Consider the following 18,703-nt stretch of genomic DNA (forward strand, 5'->3'; position numbering starts at 1 on the left):
CCCCTACTGGTGACAGTATGTAAAAAAAAAATTTAGTTTTTGCAAAAAAAATGTTATAACCTAAACAAAGGTACGACTTTTTGATTGTATCAACAGCTTCTGTTTCACTGTATACCTGATAACTGTGATTTAATGTATATCTGGAAAATTTTAATAAACATTTATTGAAAAAAAAAAAAATAAATAACCTAAACAAAGAACTCATTTGGCCTTTTTTTTTTTGTTTTTTTTTTTTTTTTTTTTTTTTTGTTTAGCAAAAAAAAAAAAAACCCCAATGGTGAATAAATGCCACCAAAAGAGAGCTCTATATGTGTGAAAAAAAAAAAGAGAAATGTCATTTTGGGTGCAGCGTTGCATGACTGCGCAATTGTCATTCAAAGTGTGACCGCGCTGAAAGCTGAAGAGAGTCCTGAGCAGGAAGGGGGTGAAAGTGCCCGGTGTTGAGGTGGTTCAACATTCAATTTGATCCCATTAACCAGTAGAAATTTGAACCATTAATTTTAAAACGCTTAGTCAGAGTAATCGTGTCCAGCCCAATCTAGAATTGCGTCTGAGATTTGGGGCGGAGAGGAAGGTTTCATTTTATGAAGTATATCCCCCCCCAGGCACACAATGGTCGTTCTGTTCTCCGATCTTTATGGAGCCGGACTTTTCTATTCTGTATTCTCGGGAGGAACAATGACTCCTTGTGTACGGTTGAACCTGAATGTACGGTTTGGTTATCGCATGGGGCGAGGATTTGGCGAGTCACATGTCACAAATCAGCTCGGCGCCATACCTGAGTTTTCTCCTTTCTCTGGGTTTTTATTATGAAGATGTAATGCAACTGACTCTTATCAGAACAAAGAGATGACTACAGATGGATGGGATTCTCCAAAGTATCAATGTAACAAATTCCTGGAGGGGTAGTGCCATGTGTATGCCCCCTGGGTCCATGTGAGGACCATATCAATTGTCAGTTCATGCATAGTGCATAATTGACAATTCTGCCGGGTTGTATGTGTGTACATTTATGGTTTACTTGTGACCCATTTTATCTGTGCCTATATGTTCTAATCACATCGGTGACTTATGATCCATTCTAAGATCAAATACTCTTTTAAATGTTATTCTTAAATTATACAGGTTCTTACAGTGCCTTGCAAAAGTATTCACCCCCCTTGGATTTTTACTTATTTTGTTACATTACAGTCTTTAGTTCAATGTTTTTTTTTTAATCTGAGTTATATGTGATGGATCAGAACACGGTAGTCTAAGTTGGTTAAGTAAAATTAGAAAAATAAATACATAAAACTATTTTTCAGAAATAAAAAAAAACAGATAATTGGCATGTGCGTATGTATTCACCCCTTTGTTATGAAGCCCATAAAAAGCTTTGGTGCAACCAATTACCTTCAGAAGTCACATAATTAGTGAAATGATGTCCAACTGTGTGCAATCTAAGTGTCACATGATCTGTCATTACATAGACACACCTTTCTGAAAGGCCCCAGAGGCGGCAACACCTAAGCAAGAGGCACCACTAACCAAACACTGCCATGAAGACCAAGGATCTCTCCAAACAAGTAAGGGACAGTGTTGTTTAGAAGTACAAGTCAGGGTTAGGTTATCAAAAAAAAAATCCAAATCTTTGATGATCCCTAGGAGCTCCATCAAATCTATCATAACCAAATGGAAAGAACATGGCACAACAGCAAACCTGCCAAGAGACGACCGCACACCAAAACTCACGGACCGGGCAAGGAGGGCATTATTCAGAGAGGCAGCACAGAGACCTAAGGTAACCCTGGAGGAGCTGCAGAGACTGGTGTTGTACATAGGATGGCAATAAGCCGGACGCTCCATAGAGTTGGGCTTTATGGCAGAGTGGCCAGAAGAAAAACATTACTTTCAGCAAAAAACAAAATGGCACGTTTTGAGTTTGTGAAAAGGCATGTGGGAGACTCCCAAAATGTATGGAGGAAGGTGCTCTGGTCTGATGAGACTGACATTGAACTTTTTGGCCATCAAAGAAAACGCTATGTCTGGCGCAAACCCAACACATCACATCACCCAAAGAACACCATTCCCACTGTGAAACATGGTGGTGGCAGCATCGTTCTGTGGGGATGTTTTTCAGCAGTCAGGACTGGGAAACTGGTCAGAGTTGAGGGAAAGATGGATGGTGCTAAATACAGGGATATTCTTGAGCAAAACCTGTTCCACTCTGTGTGTGATTTGAGGCTAGGATGGAGGTTCACCTTCCAGCAGGACAATGACCCCAAACACACTGCTAAAGCAACACTTGAGTGGTTTAAGGGGAAACATGTAAATGTGTTGGAATGACCTAGTCAAAGCATAGACCTCAATCCAATAGAAAATCTGTGGTCAGACTTAGATTGCTGTTCACAAGTGCAAACCATCCAACTTGAAGAAGCTGGAGCAGTTTTGCAAGGAAGAATGGGCAAAAATCCCAGTGGTAAGATGTGGAAAGCTCATAGAGACTTATCCAAAGTGACTTGGAGCTGTGATAGCCGCAAAAGGTGACTCTACGAAGTATTGGCTTTAGGGGGGGGGGGGGGGGGTGAATAGTTATGCACATTGACTTTTTCTGTTATTTTGTCCTATTTGGTTCACAAAAAAAAAACATCAAATTGTGGCGTGTTCTGTAAATGAAATGATGCAAATCCTCAAATAATCCATGTTAATTCCAGGTTGTGAGGCAACAAAACACAAAATATGCCAAGGGGGGGGGGGGGGGTGAATACTTTTGCAAGGCATTGTGTGTTTATATATACAGTATGTACAGTATCTCGCAAAAGTGAGTACACCCCTCACATTTTTGTAAATATTTTATTCTATCTTTTCATGTGACAACACTGAAGAAATGACACTTGTCTACAATGTAAAGTAGTGAGTGTACAGCTTGTATAACAGTGTAAATTTGCTGTCCCCTCAAAATACCTCAACATGCAGCCATTAATGTCTAAACCGCTGGCAACAAAAGTGAGTACACCCCTAAGTGAAAATGTCCAAATTGGGCCCAAAGTGTTTATTTTGTGTGGCCGCCATTATTTCCCAGCACTGCCCTAACCCTCTTGGGCATGGAGGTCACCAGAGCTTCGCAAGTTGTCACCGGAGTCCTCTTCCACTTCCTGGTGTGTTTCGGATCATTTCCCTGCTGCACAACCCAAGTGTGCTTGAGGTCAGGAACTGATGGTCGGATATTCTCTTTGAGGATTTTCTGGTAGAGCGCAAAGTTCATGGTTCCATTAATTTACGGCAAGTCACCCAGGTCCTGAAGCTGCAAAGCAGCCCCACCATCGCACTGCCACCACCACCACCATGTGTGACTGTTGGTATGAAGTTCTTTTTATGAAATATTGTGTTTTAGTTTTACGCCGGATGTAACGGGATGCACACCTTCCAAAAGGTTCAACTTTTGTTTCAGTCCACAGAATATTTGCCCAAAAGTCTTGGGGATAATCAAGCTGTTTGGTAAATGTGAGGCGAGCCTTTGTGCTCCTTTTGGTCAGCAGTGGCTTTTGTAACTCATCAATGGATGCTGTTTTTGCCCAGTCTTTCTTATTGTTGAATCACGAACAGTGATCTTTAAATAAGGCAAGTGAGGCCTGCAGTTCTTTGGTGGTTCTGGGTTCTGTTATGACCTCCTGGATGAGTGGTGGTTGTGCTCTTGGAGTCATTTTGGGCGGCCGGCCACTCCTGGGATGGTTCAAGTTCCACGTTTTCTCCATTTGTGGATAATGGCTCTCACCGTAATTCTCTGGAGTCCCAAAGCTTTAGAAATGACCCTTACCAGACTGAAACATGTCAGTGACGGTTTCTCATCTGTTCTAGAATTTCTTTAGATCGCGGCATGATGCAGTTTTTTTCTTTTAGCGTGCTTCGCTTTGTCAGCTTCTATTTAAGTGATTTCTCGATTCAACAGGTCTGGCAGTAATCGGGCAAGTGAAATTTTACTCCGCTTTTCACAAAATTTGGATAATCGCAGTTCATTCGTGATTTAGCAAGGAGGGGGACAATTACTTTTTCACACATGGCCAGGCAGGTTTGGACAGCTTTTTTCCTTTTAATAAAATCCATCATTTAAAAACTGCATTTTGTATTTACTCGGGTTATCTTTGTACAATAAAATTAGTTTGATCTGAATCATTTAAGTGTGACAAACTCAAAGGGCAATAACTTCCCCGCAGGATGTGGAAACATTGCAAAAAGATCTGAACAAATGAATGGGGTAGACAACTACAAATGAGGTTCAATGTAGAAAATGTAAAATAATGCATTTGGGTGGCAAAAATATGAATGCAATCTATACACTGGGGGGAGAACTTCTGGGGGAATCTAGGATGGAAAAGGACCTTGGGGTCCTAGTAGATAATAAGCTCAGCAATGGAATGGAATGCCAAGCTGCTACTAACAAAGCAAACAGAATATTGGCATTAAAAAGGGGATCAACTCCAGAGATAAAACGATAATTCTCCCGCTCTACAAGACTCTGGTCCAGCCGCATCTGGACTATACTGTCCAGTTCTGGGCACCAGTCCTCAGGAAGGATGTACTGGAAATGGAGCAAGTACAAAGGACAACAAAGCTGATAAAGGGTCTGGAAGATATTGGTTATGAGGAAAGGTTGCGAGCACTGAACTTATTCTCTCTGGAGAAGAGACGCTCGAGAGGGGATATGATTTCAATTCACAAATGCTGTACTGCTGACCCCACAATAGGGAGAAAACTTTTTTGCGGAAGGGAGTTTAACAAGATTCGTGGCCACTCATTAAAATTAGAAGAAAAGATGTTTAACCTTTAAACTACGTAGAGGGTTCTTTATTGTAAGAGCGGCAAGGATGTGGAATTCCCTTCCACAGTTGGTGGTCTCAGCGGGGGGCATCAATAGTTTCAAGAAACTATTAGATAAGCACCCTAACGGCCGCAACATACAGGGATATACAATGTAATACTGACATATAATCACACACATAGGTTGGACTTGATGGACTTGTCTTTTTTCAACCTCACCTACTATGTAACTTTGTAACTATAAATAAGCAAAAAAATAAAAATCGGGAAGGGGGCAAATACTTTTTCACAGCACTGAATAGTGACCTCTCCGTCACGTGGGATCAGTTATCACGTGTTTGTCTATGGCAATCTGTGAGTATGTATTGGCGCTGCTTTTTAATAAATAAAAATCTTACTTCAGGTATGGCACTAGGCCTTTGCACCCTCTTGTGTGTGTTTGTCTTTTACTCTAAATATAAACATCTACAGTGCCTTGCGAAAGTATTCGGCCCCCTTGAACTTTTCAACCTTTTGCCACATTTCAGGCTTCAAACATAAAGATATAAAATTGTAATTTTTTGTGAAGAATCACCAACAAGTGGGACACAATTGTGAAGTGGAACGCAATCTATTGGATAATTTAAACTTTTTTAGCAAATAAAAAACTGAAAAGTGGTGCGTGCAAAATTATTCGGCCCCTTTACTTTCAGTGCAGCAAACTCACTCCAGAAGTTCAGCGAGGATCTCTGAATGATCCAATGTTGTCCTAAATGACTGATGGTGATAAATAGAATCCACCTGTGTGTAATCAAGTCTCTGTATAAATGCACTTGCTCTGTGATAGTCTCAGGGTTCTGTTGAAAGTGCAGAGAGCATCATGAAGACCAAGGAACACACCAGGCAGGTCCGTAATACTGTTGTGGAGAAGTTTAAAGCCGGATTTGGATACAAAAAGATTTCCCAAGCTTTAAACATCCCAAGGAGCACTGTGCAAGCGATCATTTTGAAATGGAAGGAGTATCAGACCACTGCAAATCTACCAAGACCTGGCCGTCCCTCTAAACTTTCAGCTCCGACAAGGAGAAGACTGATCAGAGATGCAGCCAAGAGGCCCATGATTACTCTGGATGAACTGCAGAGAACTACAGCTGAGGTGGGAGAGTCTGTCCATAGGACAACAATCAGTCGTACACTGCACAAATCTGGCCTTTATGGAAGAGTGGCAAGAAGAAAGACATTTCTCAAAGATATCCATAAAAAGTCTCGTCTAAAGTTTGCCACAAGCCACCTGGGAGACACACCAAACATGTGGAAGAAGGTGCTCTGGTCAGATGAAACCAAAATCCAACTTTTTGCCCACAATGCAAAACAATATGTTTGGCGTAAAAGCAACACAGCTCATCACCCTCAACACACCATCCCCACTGTCAAACATGGTGGTGGCGGCATCATGGTTTGGGCCTGCTTTTCTTCAGCAGGGACAGGGAAGATGGTTAAAATTGAGGGGAAGATGGGTGCAGCCAAATACAGGACCATTCTGGATGAAAACCTGTTGGAGTCTGCAAAAGACCTGAAACTGGGACGGAGATTTATCTTCCAACAAGACAATAATCCCAAACATACAGCAAAATCTACAAAGGAATGGTTCACAAATAAACGTATCCAGGTGTTAGAATGGCCAAGTCAAAGTCCAGACCTGAATCCAATCGAGAATTTGTGGAAAGAGCTGAAAACTGCTGTTCACAAACGCTCTCCATCCAACCTCACTGAGCTCGAGCTGTTTTGCAAGGAAGAATGGGCAAGAATTTCAGTCTCTCGATGTGCAAAACTGATAGAGACATACCCCAAGCGACTTGCAGCTGTAATCGCAGCAAAAGGTGGCTCTACAAAGTATTAACGCAAGGGGGCCGAATAATTTTGCACGCCCCACTTTTCATTTTTTTATTAGTTGAAAAAGTTTCAAAAATCCAATAGATTTCGTTCCACTTCACAATTGTGTCCCACTTGTTGGTGATTCTTCACAAAAAATAAAATTTTATATCTTTATGTTTCTGAAATGTGGCAAAAGGTTGAAAAGTTCAAGGGGGCCGAATACTTTCACAAGGCACTGTACTTTGTTCAATGGCTAATACAGTGCTACACTCTGCTGCCATGTCGGAAACACTAAATGTTAACTAAATAAAATTTTCAAATAAACAGCCTCTTCTGATGGAACTACACATCTACTACTACGGTCTGCTGTCCCATGGAAGACACAAGGCTGTCCAGGCGTGTGAATTTTTATGGCTGGTGTATAACGTCACTTTTTTTTTCCCCCCTTAGCCTGCCCTATTGGACGTACTTTGGAGGAGTGTCTGCTCTGACTCCGGATCATTTTATGAAAATCAATGGTTTCCCCAACACGTATTGGGGCTGGGGAGGAGAAGATGATGACATTGCTGGGAGGTGAGATTGGAGAACAATATACTGCTGTGTTGGGGCGTTTGTCTATTCCACAAATTCTCATATTTTCTGCCCTATTTCTATAAACTTTCTACTAACGTCTACTCCAACCTTTCTCACTCTTTTTACCCCAAAGCAGTGGTTTCCAAACTGTAGCCCATGAGTCCGATGAGGCCCTTTGTCTGCCTCTATCCGGCCCTTGGAGCTCGTTTCCTTCCACTGACACCAATGATGGGGCACCATTCTTTCCACGGACACCAACAATGGAGCATAATTCCTCCCACTCATATAAAGTTATGAAAACCTATTCCACCCACTGACTCCTAAGATGGGCACTGTTCCTCCCACTGGTACCACCAATGCGGCACAGTTCCTCCATCTGATAGCAATGATGGGGGCACTGTTCCTCCATCTGATGCCAATGATGGGGGCACAGTTCCTCCACCTGATGCCAATGATGGGGGCACAGTTCCTCCACCTGATGCCAATGATGGGGGCACAGTTCCTCCACCTGATGCCAATGATGGGGGCACAGTTCCTCCACCTGATGCCAATGATGGGGGCACAGTTCCTCCACCTGATGCCAATGATGGGGGCACAGTTCCTCCACCTGATGCCAATGATGGGGGCACAGTTCCTCCACCTGATGCTAATGATGGGGGCACAGTTCCTCCACCTGATGCCAATGATGGGGGCACAGTTCCTCCACCTGATGCCAATGATGGGGGCACTATGCCACCATCTCAAACCAATGGGACACTTTCTTTCCACTGACACCAATGATGGGGCACTGTTCCTCCCGCTGACGCCAATTATGGGGCACTGTTCCGCCATCTGATACCAATGGGACACTTTCCTCCCACTGACACCAATGATGGGGCGCTATTTCTCCCAGTGATAACAATGATGGCACACTATAACCTCCTATGCAACTTGTTTTTACCCCCAGTGACCACCAAGCCTGGGGCATTGTTTACTCACGCTGTTCTATGTTCACAGTTTGCCCCCCTAAATTCTGAAGCACCATAAACTGGCCATTTATTTAGAAAGTTTGAACCCTGCCCTAAATAAATGCTTGACTGTATTTTCAGGTCTCTGGGAATCTTTTATAAGGTGTCAATGAGAAAAATGCCCCTTACATTTGTGGCCAGTGTGAAGAATGCTCCCCTTACAGTGGTGGTCAAAATGCCACCCTTATAGCTAAAAAGATTATTGATGTCATGCCCGTGTCTTGTTCAGTGTCATTGGCCTCGGAGCTATGCAGCTACTAGTAAATGAGATCAAACGTCCAAAGCTCAAGGAACCAGATCCATGGAACCCTGGTTAAGAATAGCTGGTCTAGTCTATAGCCTGGATTGAAGCTGACCACTTAACAATCTGACGGTACTATCTGCTAAAGGTTGATTCGCTGGTGCTGTCTACTTCGGTTGGAAAATGCTTCATAAAACCTAAGTATGTAAAGCCAAAACTTTGTTAGTACCTCTGCTAGATGAAATGTTGCTATCTGTTAGATTAGTTAATTTTTCTATGTTGGAGACACAAGAAGTGGGAGGAAATGGTTATCCCTGGAAAAAATGGCCCCATTAGAAGAATCGCCTTTACCTCTTGCTCTGGTGTAGGAGTGCTCTAGTATAGGGGAGAATTTTTTTAAATCCAATTTGACAAAAAGCAGCAATCCAAATCCTGATGGGACCCACATGTGGCTCTGAAGACCGATGTTGCTAAAAAGGTAGTAGGAAGAGTTGACAGACCAGATAAAATCTTGCAGTGGGCCTTAGTTTAGAGATCCCTCATTTACAGGACAGGAAGTGAAGGTAAAATAAATCAGTAGGATACAGATAGAAAAAAAACCTGACAGTGTTTAAATATTCCTTATTCTATACAAAATGTAAAAAAAGTATTTAATGTGAGATCAATATAGTGACCTGTTCTTATCTGACTACAAAATGTGTTTCTATTTGAGGATCCGTTTATCCGGGCTGAGCATCACAAGGACGCCACTAAGCCTTGGCCGTTATAAAATGATCTCACATGACCGGGATAGTGGAAATGAAGAAAACACACACAGGTAAATGTCAGATTTACAGACCCCTATTCGTAAAACAAAACCTAAAACCCTGATTAAGTCACGTGATGTGTGACGCAACGCAATGGGCGGAGCTGGCTGACATCACGTACCTGAAGTGGAGTGCCGATAGATTCTTTCAGTATCCTGATGCTTTTATGTGAACGTGTTATTGCTATTGATTACATGTGAAAGCATTAACTTCAATAAATGGGTTTTCTATGTGAATACTACACTATGATGGTGCCCTCTGTCTCCTTGAGCCTAGTTCAGTTGACGAGCAGTATCCCAACCCCTTAAAGGGGAACACAAATTGGTGCCTGACAGCGAATGAACCTGGGAGAGTTACCTTTTACTCATTGGGTACTCCTGAAGAGGTGGTTTTTATGCACGTTATGACCTAGGTTTTGTGGGTCATATTCTCATTGTGAGGGCACAATTCTTATTAGTGTAGCACGTTCCTTCGCATGTGTAGCACCGGAGTTGTGGTATCACAGTCTATGTACAAGAGTATAACCAGGACTTCATCACATTTTTATGTTGGGAGTGTATTTCATCACTTATTTGTTTTCATTGTTAAAGCACTGGAGGTGTGGTATCACAGTTCAATTGCCAGAGTATAATAGTGATTTCTGTGTCATGTTTGGACTTTTATGTATCGCTGTTTTTTATGTCATTTCAATTGGTAATATTTTTTGAGTTTACTTGTTTCAGTACGTGATGACATCACCTAGCTCCGCCCAATGTGTTGCATCACGAATCGCGTGACTTCATCTGGGACTTTTACGTTTTATAGTTGTTGGTAATTATTTTTAGATCACTTTTGTAGTTTTTTTAGCAGTACGGCACTATAACACTATATCATTTCTGTGAGGTGTCAGCAGCAGCTAAAGCCTTCTTGGTGGGCATAGGGTGGTTAGGCTTAGTTTGTATTGGCAGCTCATGAGTAATATTTTCACATTCGTTTGAGTCACTACCTGGAACAAGTATGCAGATGAAAGAAGTCCTTTTTTGTATTCTTGTTATGGGTCTGTGACTTAGAGTGGACCTGACCTCAGAAAGGGGAAGATTAACTATCTTTTAGGGATATACACCAATCAAATACAATGTTCTGACCAGTGACAGGTAAAGCGAACATTGATTATCTTGTTACAATGGTATCTAAAAGTGAGCGCGATATATTAGGCAGCAAGCTGTTGTTCCTGAAGTTAATATGTTGAAAGCAGCAAAAATTGGGCAAGCGCAAGGATTTGAGTGAATTTGACCAGGACCAAATTGTAATGACTTGAAGACTGGGTCAGAGCAACTCCAAAATGGTAGCTCTTGTGGGGATGTTCCTGGTCTGCAGTGGTCAGGACCAACCAAAAGTGGTCCAAGGAAGGAAAACCGTCCAACCGGTGACAGGGTCATGGGCGGCCAAGGCTCATGGATGCATGTGGGGAGTGAAGGCTGGCCTGTGTAGTTTGATCCAATAGAAGCTCAAATTTATGAAAAAGTTCATGCCGGTTCCCATAGAAAGGTGTCAGAACACACAGTGTGTCATAGTTTGTGGTGTATGGGTCTGCATACCTGCAAACCCATCAGGTTGTCAATGCTGACCCATGTACACAGCCAAAAAAAATGCCTACAATGGACAGGGGAGTATCTGAACCGGACCCCAGAGCAATGGAGGAGAAGGTGGGCTGGTCTGATGAATCACGTTTTTACATCATGTGGATGGCTAAGTGTGCAGACCAATCCGCTAAATGATAAAGACCTCCCAGTTGAAGCGCTGGCAGCCAGACAGAGGGTCCTTGACCTCTGCCCCGCAACTACCACAACTATTCCCTATGGCCAAGAATGGAGATCGGCCTACTATATGGGTTCACTCTACCGGATTAACACATGTCTAGATCAGTTAGAGCTTTGGGACCTGGTTATTTTGAGGGGGGGAGAAAATGCGACAGACCCAACCAGGACAGGGGCTTTTGGAGGAGACTATAGGCTAGCTGCCTACCAACTGATTATGGCCCATGGAGGAGGCCTGGGTTGTGGAACTGTTTCTGGGCATCCTGGTGGGCATGTCCTGGCTAATCAAGAATCTGGACACAGACAAGAGAGGCGAGGTGGAGAATTCCTGTGACTACTAGCCAGACTGATGAAACTTGTCTTGGTGCCTAGCTGTTAATTTAATGTTTAAAGGTTGTCATGTATTTTTATTTTTTTCATAAATCTGTTTATTGGTGTTAGACACGTACAAACAACATAGAGTACAATAAAGAGCATAGTAGTGACCTTCATATGAACCAGCATATGTACAGCAGTGTAATGTGGTGTTACATCGCAGCTTCGGTCCCCACCATGCTAAGTGGGTTGTGGTACCCACCGATGAAGATGGTAAGGATGCTACTCAAAGGCTCCCATATATGTGTGGGGTGCAAAGGGGCACAGATCATACCTCGCTCACAGCTACAGGTCTATATGAGGGGGGTAAAGTACAATAGGAGATCAGGTTAGGGGGAAAGGGTATCATTTATTCAGGTGATTTGTACACCCCTCTATGCCGTGGATGGTTCCTCCAACCATTCCGACCATATTTTTTGGTATTTCTGGGGACAACCTCTGCTGGAATAGGTCTCTTTATACAAGGGTAGGTTCTCCTTTACCAGGTGCTTCCAGAAGGTAAGCGCAGGTGGAGCCGCCTTTTTCCAATGGAGTGTAATGCTCTTTCTGGCATAGAGCAACAACAGGCTCACCGGTGTGCGTCCCGCGACAGTGGGAATCAGCTGTTCAACCAGACCCAGGAGGCCCACAGATATAGAGAGCTGCAAGGGGATGGCGCTGACTAGATGTAGGCATGACATTACTTCCTCCCAAAACCCGGTAATAGCTGGGCAGGTCCAGAGTACGTGGAGAGAGTCTCCCGGAGTCCCCCCACATCTCCAGCACCCCGGTGACGAATTGGAGTCTATTCTGTGTAGTCTAGCGGGGATGAAGTAGGCTCGATTGCTAATGGAGACCAGGGATCGGAATGGGAAGTCCCAGATGTCGCATTGTCATGTTTTTACTGGCTGTACGTCTTATCTATGCTAATTTCCCCAAGAGGGAAATGTCCTCCTGGGGGTATAAAGTATGTGCCTGGGTTGTAATAAACCATTATTCCTTTTGATTTTTACCTCAACGCTTTTTTTTTTTTTTTTTTATTAGCCATCGGTCTGCTGGAAGGGTTTGGAGGGCAGGGAGGCACTGTTTGGTGAAGACACCAAGGCCAGGGTACCAGGCATTTGGTCCCACTATCATCAATGCCAGATGAGGGTGTGCAACATGGATTTTTATGAGGGGCTTGAGGATAAATGAGTCTAATCAAACACAGCAGTAAGATGGTGGTCCAACCTAAAAGTCCATCACTGCGCTCTAGATGCACAATTGAAATGCATGACACATGAACTGTTTCTCCTCGTCATTCTGTTCAGCCAGTCTTATGATTTCCCCACATTACAGCCATGCTTCACTGCCCGCAAGCTGACATTACTAATTCCTAATGTACCTTTCAATTTTTTCTGTATATACTGCCTACTATAAAAAGAACTTCCTGTAAGCTGTATGTGTGTGTATATGTATGTGTATATATATATAAATAAAAAGCTCCACTGCCAGCAGCCCCCAATTCCTGGAAGATGTTAGATTTGGCAGCATTATGCTGTGGATCCAGTAGTATAGTACAGAACCCACCGCTCTGCTGGATACGGGATTGTGGAAAGACTATATAAGGATACAGTTCACATTTATCTATAAAAAAATAAAATAAAAATCTCTCCCCACTTCCCCTGTTCTGCAACTGGACTATAGGAATGTTTTAGATATGGCCGGAGTTCTGTTTTAAGGAGTAAACCCAGTCAAAATGAATAGCCTATTAAAGGGCAAAGCAACAGAATCGGCTTTTGCTGCAATATTCATAATCAGGCTAGAGATTTCCTCCCGCAGTACTTCTTTTTTTTTTTTTCTGCCACTAGATGTCCTCAGTCTTATGGGCAGAATCTTAAACCCACTTCCTCTGAGACCAGGTCGTCCTGGACCTCCCCCGAGCCTGTGACTGAATAATGAAAGGAGCAGTACAGCTCATCTCTTTATCTCTCTGCTGCCATGCTCTCTTCTCCTATCAGCATGCTTCTTTTTAGCACATGGATTGATTAACTCACCATGCCTTTTACAGTAAAAAAAAAAAACAAAAAAAAAAAATGTAGGGCCAATTTACTCTATTGCGCTGTGGTAATGCACAGCAGTGCACATTACATGGGTTTACTTCCTCTTTGATTCCCTGCAAAGGTAAAGCATAATGGATTACTATGCATCGCATAGTAGTCCATTATGTGTCACTTACCTGACACAGGAGACAGCGAAGTCACCGCTGTCCCCTGTAGTTCCGAGCGTCCATCTTCTTGGTGGGTCTCGCTGCTCCGACGCTGTGATTCGCTGGAGCAGCGATGATGTCACTCCCGCGCATGCGCACAGGAGCCGACACTGGCGGCATATCGCCGCAATCTGCGGCTTGCCCAGTGCGCCTGCGCGCAGCTGTCTATGGTGCATGCCCCGTAGACAGCGGTGCCTGTCTTCAGGCAAATATCCCCTAAACCGTATAGGTTTAGGAGATATTTCTTGGACCTACAGGTAAGCCTTAATCTAGGCTTACCTGTAGGTCCAAGTGGTTTGTAACGGTTTACAACCACTTTAAGTTGCCTTTCATTTTGAATGGCATCCCAGTTTACCAAGGTAACCGACCTGTGTTAAAGTGCCACAGCCAAGGCTAGGACAAAGGGGTGGGCAGGAGGGACAGCCGCCCAGGGCGCGGCAATAGGTGAGAGCCACCCCCTCCCTGTACGCCAGCAACCAGCTTCATTCTGTACAAAATGTAATATAATTATAAGCCAGCTCATTAATTAAAGTTACGCGCAGTTAGGCTTTTCCTCTTTGCACCCATTAAGTAGGGCCCAAAAGACAGATGACCCCTCTGCACCTGCTGTACTTACTCTTGTGTCTTCTGCTTTCTCTCAGGTTCAGTCTTCTTAGAAACACCAGGAAAACCTGGAGAGATGATGGAATGAACTCCTTGGCCTTTACTCTACTTTCCAGGGAACAAACCGCACTTTATACCAACATTACAGTGGACATTGGTGAAGCTCCGCCCACCCCGACTGAAGTCAGCAAGTGGAGTTTCTTTTGATGGCTACAGAAAAACTTACTTGCAATTTCCATGACTTACTATTGGGATGTCTTCAATGTAAAACTGGACTGATTTTTAAAGAGGAATTTGTCGAGTTGTGCTTTTTTTCTACTACCAGTACTGCCAGGGGGCAAACTCCTCAGGGTGTCCGAAAGGTACTTTTATGAACTTATTGTGAGCACTATTGGAGCCTCTACCTTGCAGGCGCACAATGAGGACTTGCATGCAGAGTTGACAGATGCTGCTGTGGCCACCTATCATGGGAGGAAGATTTCCCTGTGACTGCTTCTCCCAAGAGTGGTCGACCACAGTTGTCGTGTTTGGGACCCACTGACTTCACATCCTCACCTACTTTTTATGAGTAGGTTTGGTTTAACAAAAATGATCTTGCAAACTGCAACAGGCTTGCTTAAAGGGCATCTCTTCTTGACAAATGTCCATCGCGGTTAACGTGAACCTGACCTCTAAGAGAACATCAGTGCTGAAGTGGTGCCCAAGTGTCCCAGTGCTGGTCTTCAAATAGAACCCTTTGGAGCTTCTTTGATTTAAGGCCAAGGCTGTGTATGGGGCCCCGATGTCTCCCCAAGTCCAACTCCTTATGGTGCTAAGCCCCACCCATTATCCAACATTTGACTGATGAGGGACTGTGCTTAGCATCAGGAAGGGATGTGCCTTAATCTCAACTTGGGCACAAGTCAAGACCCCACATATAGCCAGGGCTTTGCAATCTATGTGGTTTTACAGACATTGATGTAAAGCAGGGGGCACAGCCGGTCGTCCTGTACCGGATCTGAGCCCTAGCGGTCCTCCTGTACTGGACCTGAGCCCTAGCGGTCCTCCTGTACCGGACCTGAGCCCTAGCGGTCCTCCTGTACCGGACCTGAGCCCTAGCGGTCCTCCTGTACCGGACCTGAGCCCTAGCGGTCCTCCTGTACCGGACCTGAGCCCTAGCGGTCCTCCTGTACCGGACCTGAGCCCTAGCGGTCCTCCTGTACCGGACCTGAGCCCTAGCGGTCCTCCTGTACCGGACCTGAGCCCTAGCGGTCCTCCTGTACCGGACCTGAGCCCTAGCGGTCCTCCTGATGTCCCAACCCCTCTCCTGTAGGGTGCATGGCTCAGTGACCAGGATAAGCTGTGGTAAAATGTATGGTTGGAGAGATTTACTTTGTGGCTCTGCTGCTCGCTATGCACCTTGCAGTTCACACATTCTTGGGATCAGTCATCAGGGAAAGGGTTAATGTTAAAGCAACTTGTTTCTCATCTACAGTCACTTGTGATATTGTGTCCTACAACAGTCGTAGAACAAAAATAAAGCTGCTGGTACTCCGTCTGCTGTGCCAAGGCTTTATGGTAAGGCATGTTTTGGAGAACAGAAAATACACCACTTGTGGTGGGGTTACACTGGACAGTACTTTCTCTAATCAAAGGTTCTGAGCCATGCACTGTGTATGTTACATGCACCCAAACCCTAAACTTTTTTCATGAATTACACTTGACCCCTGCACTGTGTACATTACACGCACCTGACTCTGTGCTCTCACCCATCCTGTCAGTGGCGCGCTCCTCTATACAGTGGATCACGCATGATCACTCTCAGCTCGAACAGTACCCACATCCAGGAGTTAAGCAGTCATTGGAGGAGAAAGGGGGTGGGTAATCCAAGCCGTGTACTGTCCGATGTAAAATTTGTGTTAGTAGGGGTGAAGGGGGGGGGCAGGGGGGATTTGTGCTGGGAAGGCTAATTTGGAGGGGTTGTGCTAAGAGGACAATTTTGGGAGATTTTTACAAGGAGGAGGGATTTTGGGGGAGGATTTGTACTAGCAGTGAGGATTTGTAATAGGAGGGGGATTTGGGGGGAAGATTTGCATTGGGGGAGGAATAATGCTAAGATGGGGGATTTGTGGGGAGAAATAATGCTAGGAGTGGGCATTTAGGATGGAGGATTCGTGCTAGGAGGGGAATTTGGGGGGGGGGGGCATTCGTGCTAGGAGGGTGATTTGGGTAGAGGATTTGTGCTGGGGGGGGATTTGTGCTCGGAGGGGGATTTATATATACCTTACATACTCCTGACCCCTGCATCTCTGTACATTACATACCCCTGACCTATGTACAGTTCAGGTTCATTTTAGGAAATGGAAGCTTTAGATCCCGGCAGTATTTTACTGTGTTGTGCCTTTCGGTTTAACATTTGTCGAGAAGGGAGGGGGGGAGGGGGGGGGCGCCACTGGAACAAGGTGGCCGGTTGATGATGAACCTTGGCATGCCTTTCAGAGGCGAGGATTTTGGGGCCAGTGAAGTGACCCGACCCTTTCTAGAGCGTTTCAGCCCGAAGAGCTTCCATTTGCAAGCCCACAAATGTGCCTCAATGGCAGGACTGCCCTCTAGTGGCCATTTTTGAGACTACAAAACTTCTTTGATTGCAAAAACGGCTTAAAGAGACCCTGTCACCAACTTAGACTGCAGATAAAAGCACAGGAAAACAAATAAGTATTTTTGTATTTTTTAACGCTTGCAGTTTTTCTCCTTTTTCCACGCTTTCCACAAATAATTCTTTACTCCCTTGCAAACGTGCCTTTTTAACTTGTTAGCAAATTTGACTTCAGGAAGAGTCGGTTCCATAGCACAGCCCCCCTCCCTCTTTATATGTCATAGCCTTCTCCTCTTGTGGGAGTGTCTAGTTACTGCCTGTGCTGGCACAGCTCCTCTGCCCCTCCCCATCCCACCTCCCTACATAACTTTGTAGCAAATTTGACTTCAAGAGGAGTCGGTTCCATAGCACAGCCCCCTCCCTCTTTTATATGTCAAAGCCCTCGCCTCTAATAGAAGTGTCTAATTGCTGTCTGTGCTGGCCCAGCTCCTCCCCTTCCCTACTCCCTACATTTATGTAGTGGCTGGGAGAGGAGTGAAGGAGAATACTATAGAGTGTCACTTGAGGCTGCCGATATCACATCCCAAGATGGCGGCACCCAGCAGCGGTCTCATTCTTTTTGGATGTCTACACAAGGGAGGGGGCTTCAACAGCTAAATAAAACGCATAAAATAAATTGCATTCATATATAACCTTAAAGGAATGCAGCAACGTGGACTGCGGCGTATGTGTCTGGTATAGGGAAACTCACGCCGTGCGATTATTTGCATGAATTCCGCAGTTTGCGTGACCTGCAAATTGAAAAGACTGTATATAGTTTGGGTGCATTATTGCAACAGCCAGTAGGTGGCGCAGGCCTTCTTATAAACTATGGGCATTGACGCACAGTGGATAACTTTTGATTCAATTTTCGACTTTGACAGGTTTGTAATTTCTTTCTGTGCGTCGCCCATATTTTATCAGACCCCAAAAGTTCAAGATGAAGTTGGTATTTTTTTTAGCAACAATTTATTTTTTTTATTTTTATTTTTTTTTTAGATTGAAGGAAATTTTTGGTCATTTTTAGAGGATTTCAACATATGGGATTGGCAAATTCAAAATCCGATTAAATGTATAAATTTTTTTTTTTTTTTTTTGACGCACACAAAAAAAAAAAATGTAATGTATAAAAACACTTTTTTTGTACACACGCACAAAAAAGAAAAATTAAATGTATAAAAAAAAATTTTTGGCTGTATGCACACACAAAAAAAAAAAAAAAAAAAAAAAAGCACAGCTGGCATCATTAAAGCAAAGCAAAAATACGATTGAAAGGTTCAATTACATTTAAAGAATTGCGCAGACTTGATGCGTGTTGCAGGCGGCACCCAACACTGGGGGGTTGGACGATCGTTTCAGCAAGGCTGGATTTGTTGCCGGTGTGAGTTCCCCGTCTTTTCCTGTAGAGGGCGTAGGACACGCAAACGTCCAATTGGTGGATGAGCACACCGGTGACAACTGTAGTTTTGGCTGAAAGGACACGCTTCAGATGTGCCCAGGGGATAGGGAGATGCAGCAAGGGCAAAAGGTAACCATTTTCATAGGGCGTACTTACTTATTCATATGACTGTAGCATTATATATGTACAGTATCTCACAAAAGTAAGTACACCCCTCACATTTTTGTAAATATTTTCTTCTATCTTTTCATGTGACAACACTGAAGAAATGACACTTGTCTACAATGTAAAGTAGTGAGTGTACAGCTTGTATAACAGTGTAAATTTGCTGTCCCCTCAAAATAACTCAAAACGCAGCCATTGATGTCTAAACCACTGGCAACAAAAGTGAGTACACCCCTAAGTGAAAAT

General features: G+C 43.9%; 1 protein-coding gene across 4 annotated transcripts in view; it reads left to right on the forward strand.

Moving 5' to 3' along the window:
• The window catches only part of LOC143981700 (beta-1,4-galactosyltransferase 3-like), a 129,541-nt gene extending 113,727 nt beyond the window's left edge, over nucleotides 1–15,814 (forward strand). For all 4 annotated transcript variants that reach the window (XM_077479719.1, XM_077479716.1, XM_077479718.1 and 1 more), the window contains exons 5-7: nucleotides 7,102–7,224; nucleotides 9,185–9,289; nucleotides 14,318–15,814. In XM_077479719.1, the coding sequence (XP_077335845.1) occupies nucleotides 7,102–7,224; nucleotides 9,185–9,289; nucleotides 14,318–14,486 (397 nt within the window). In that variant the 3' untranslated portion in view covers nucleotides 14,487–15,814. The remainder of the gene's footprint in view (nucleotides 1–7,101; nucleotides 7,225–9,184; nucleotides 9,290–14,317) is intronic.
• Nucleotides 15,815–18,703: the final 2,889 nt, after the last annotated feature.

This window comes from Lithobates pipiens, unplaced genomic scaffold (genome assembly GCF_037356315.1).
Source record: "Lithobates pipiens isolate NorthernLeopardFrog02 unplaced genomic scaffold, aLitPip1_a1.2 Scaffold_16, whole genome shotgun sequence".
Taxonomy (NCBI): domain Eukaryota; kingdom Metazoa; phylum Chordata; class Amphibia; order Anura; family Ranidae; genus Lithobates; species Lithobates pipiens.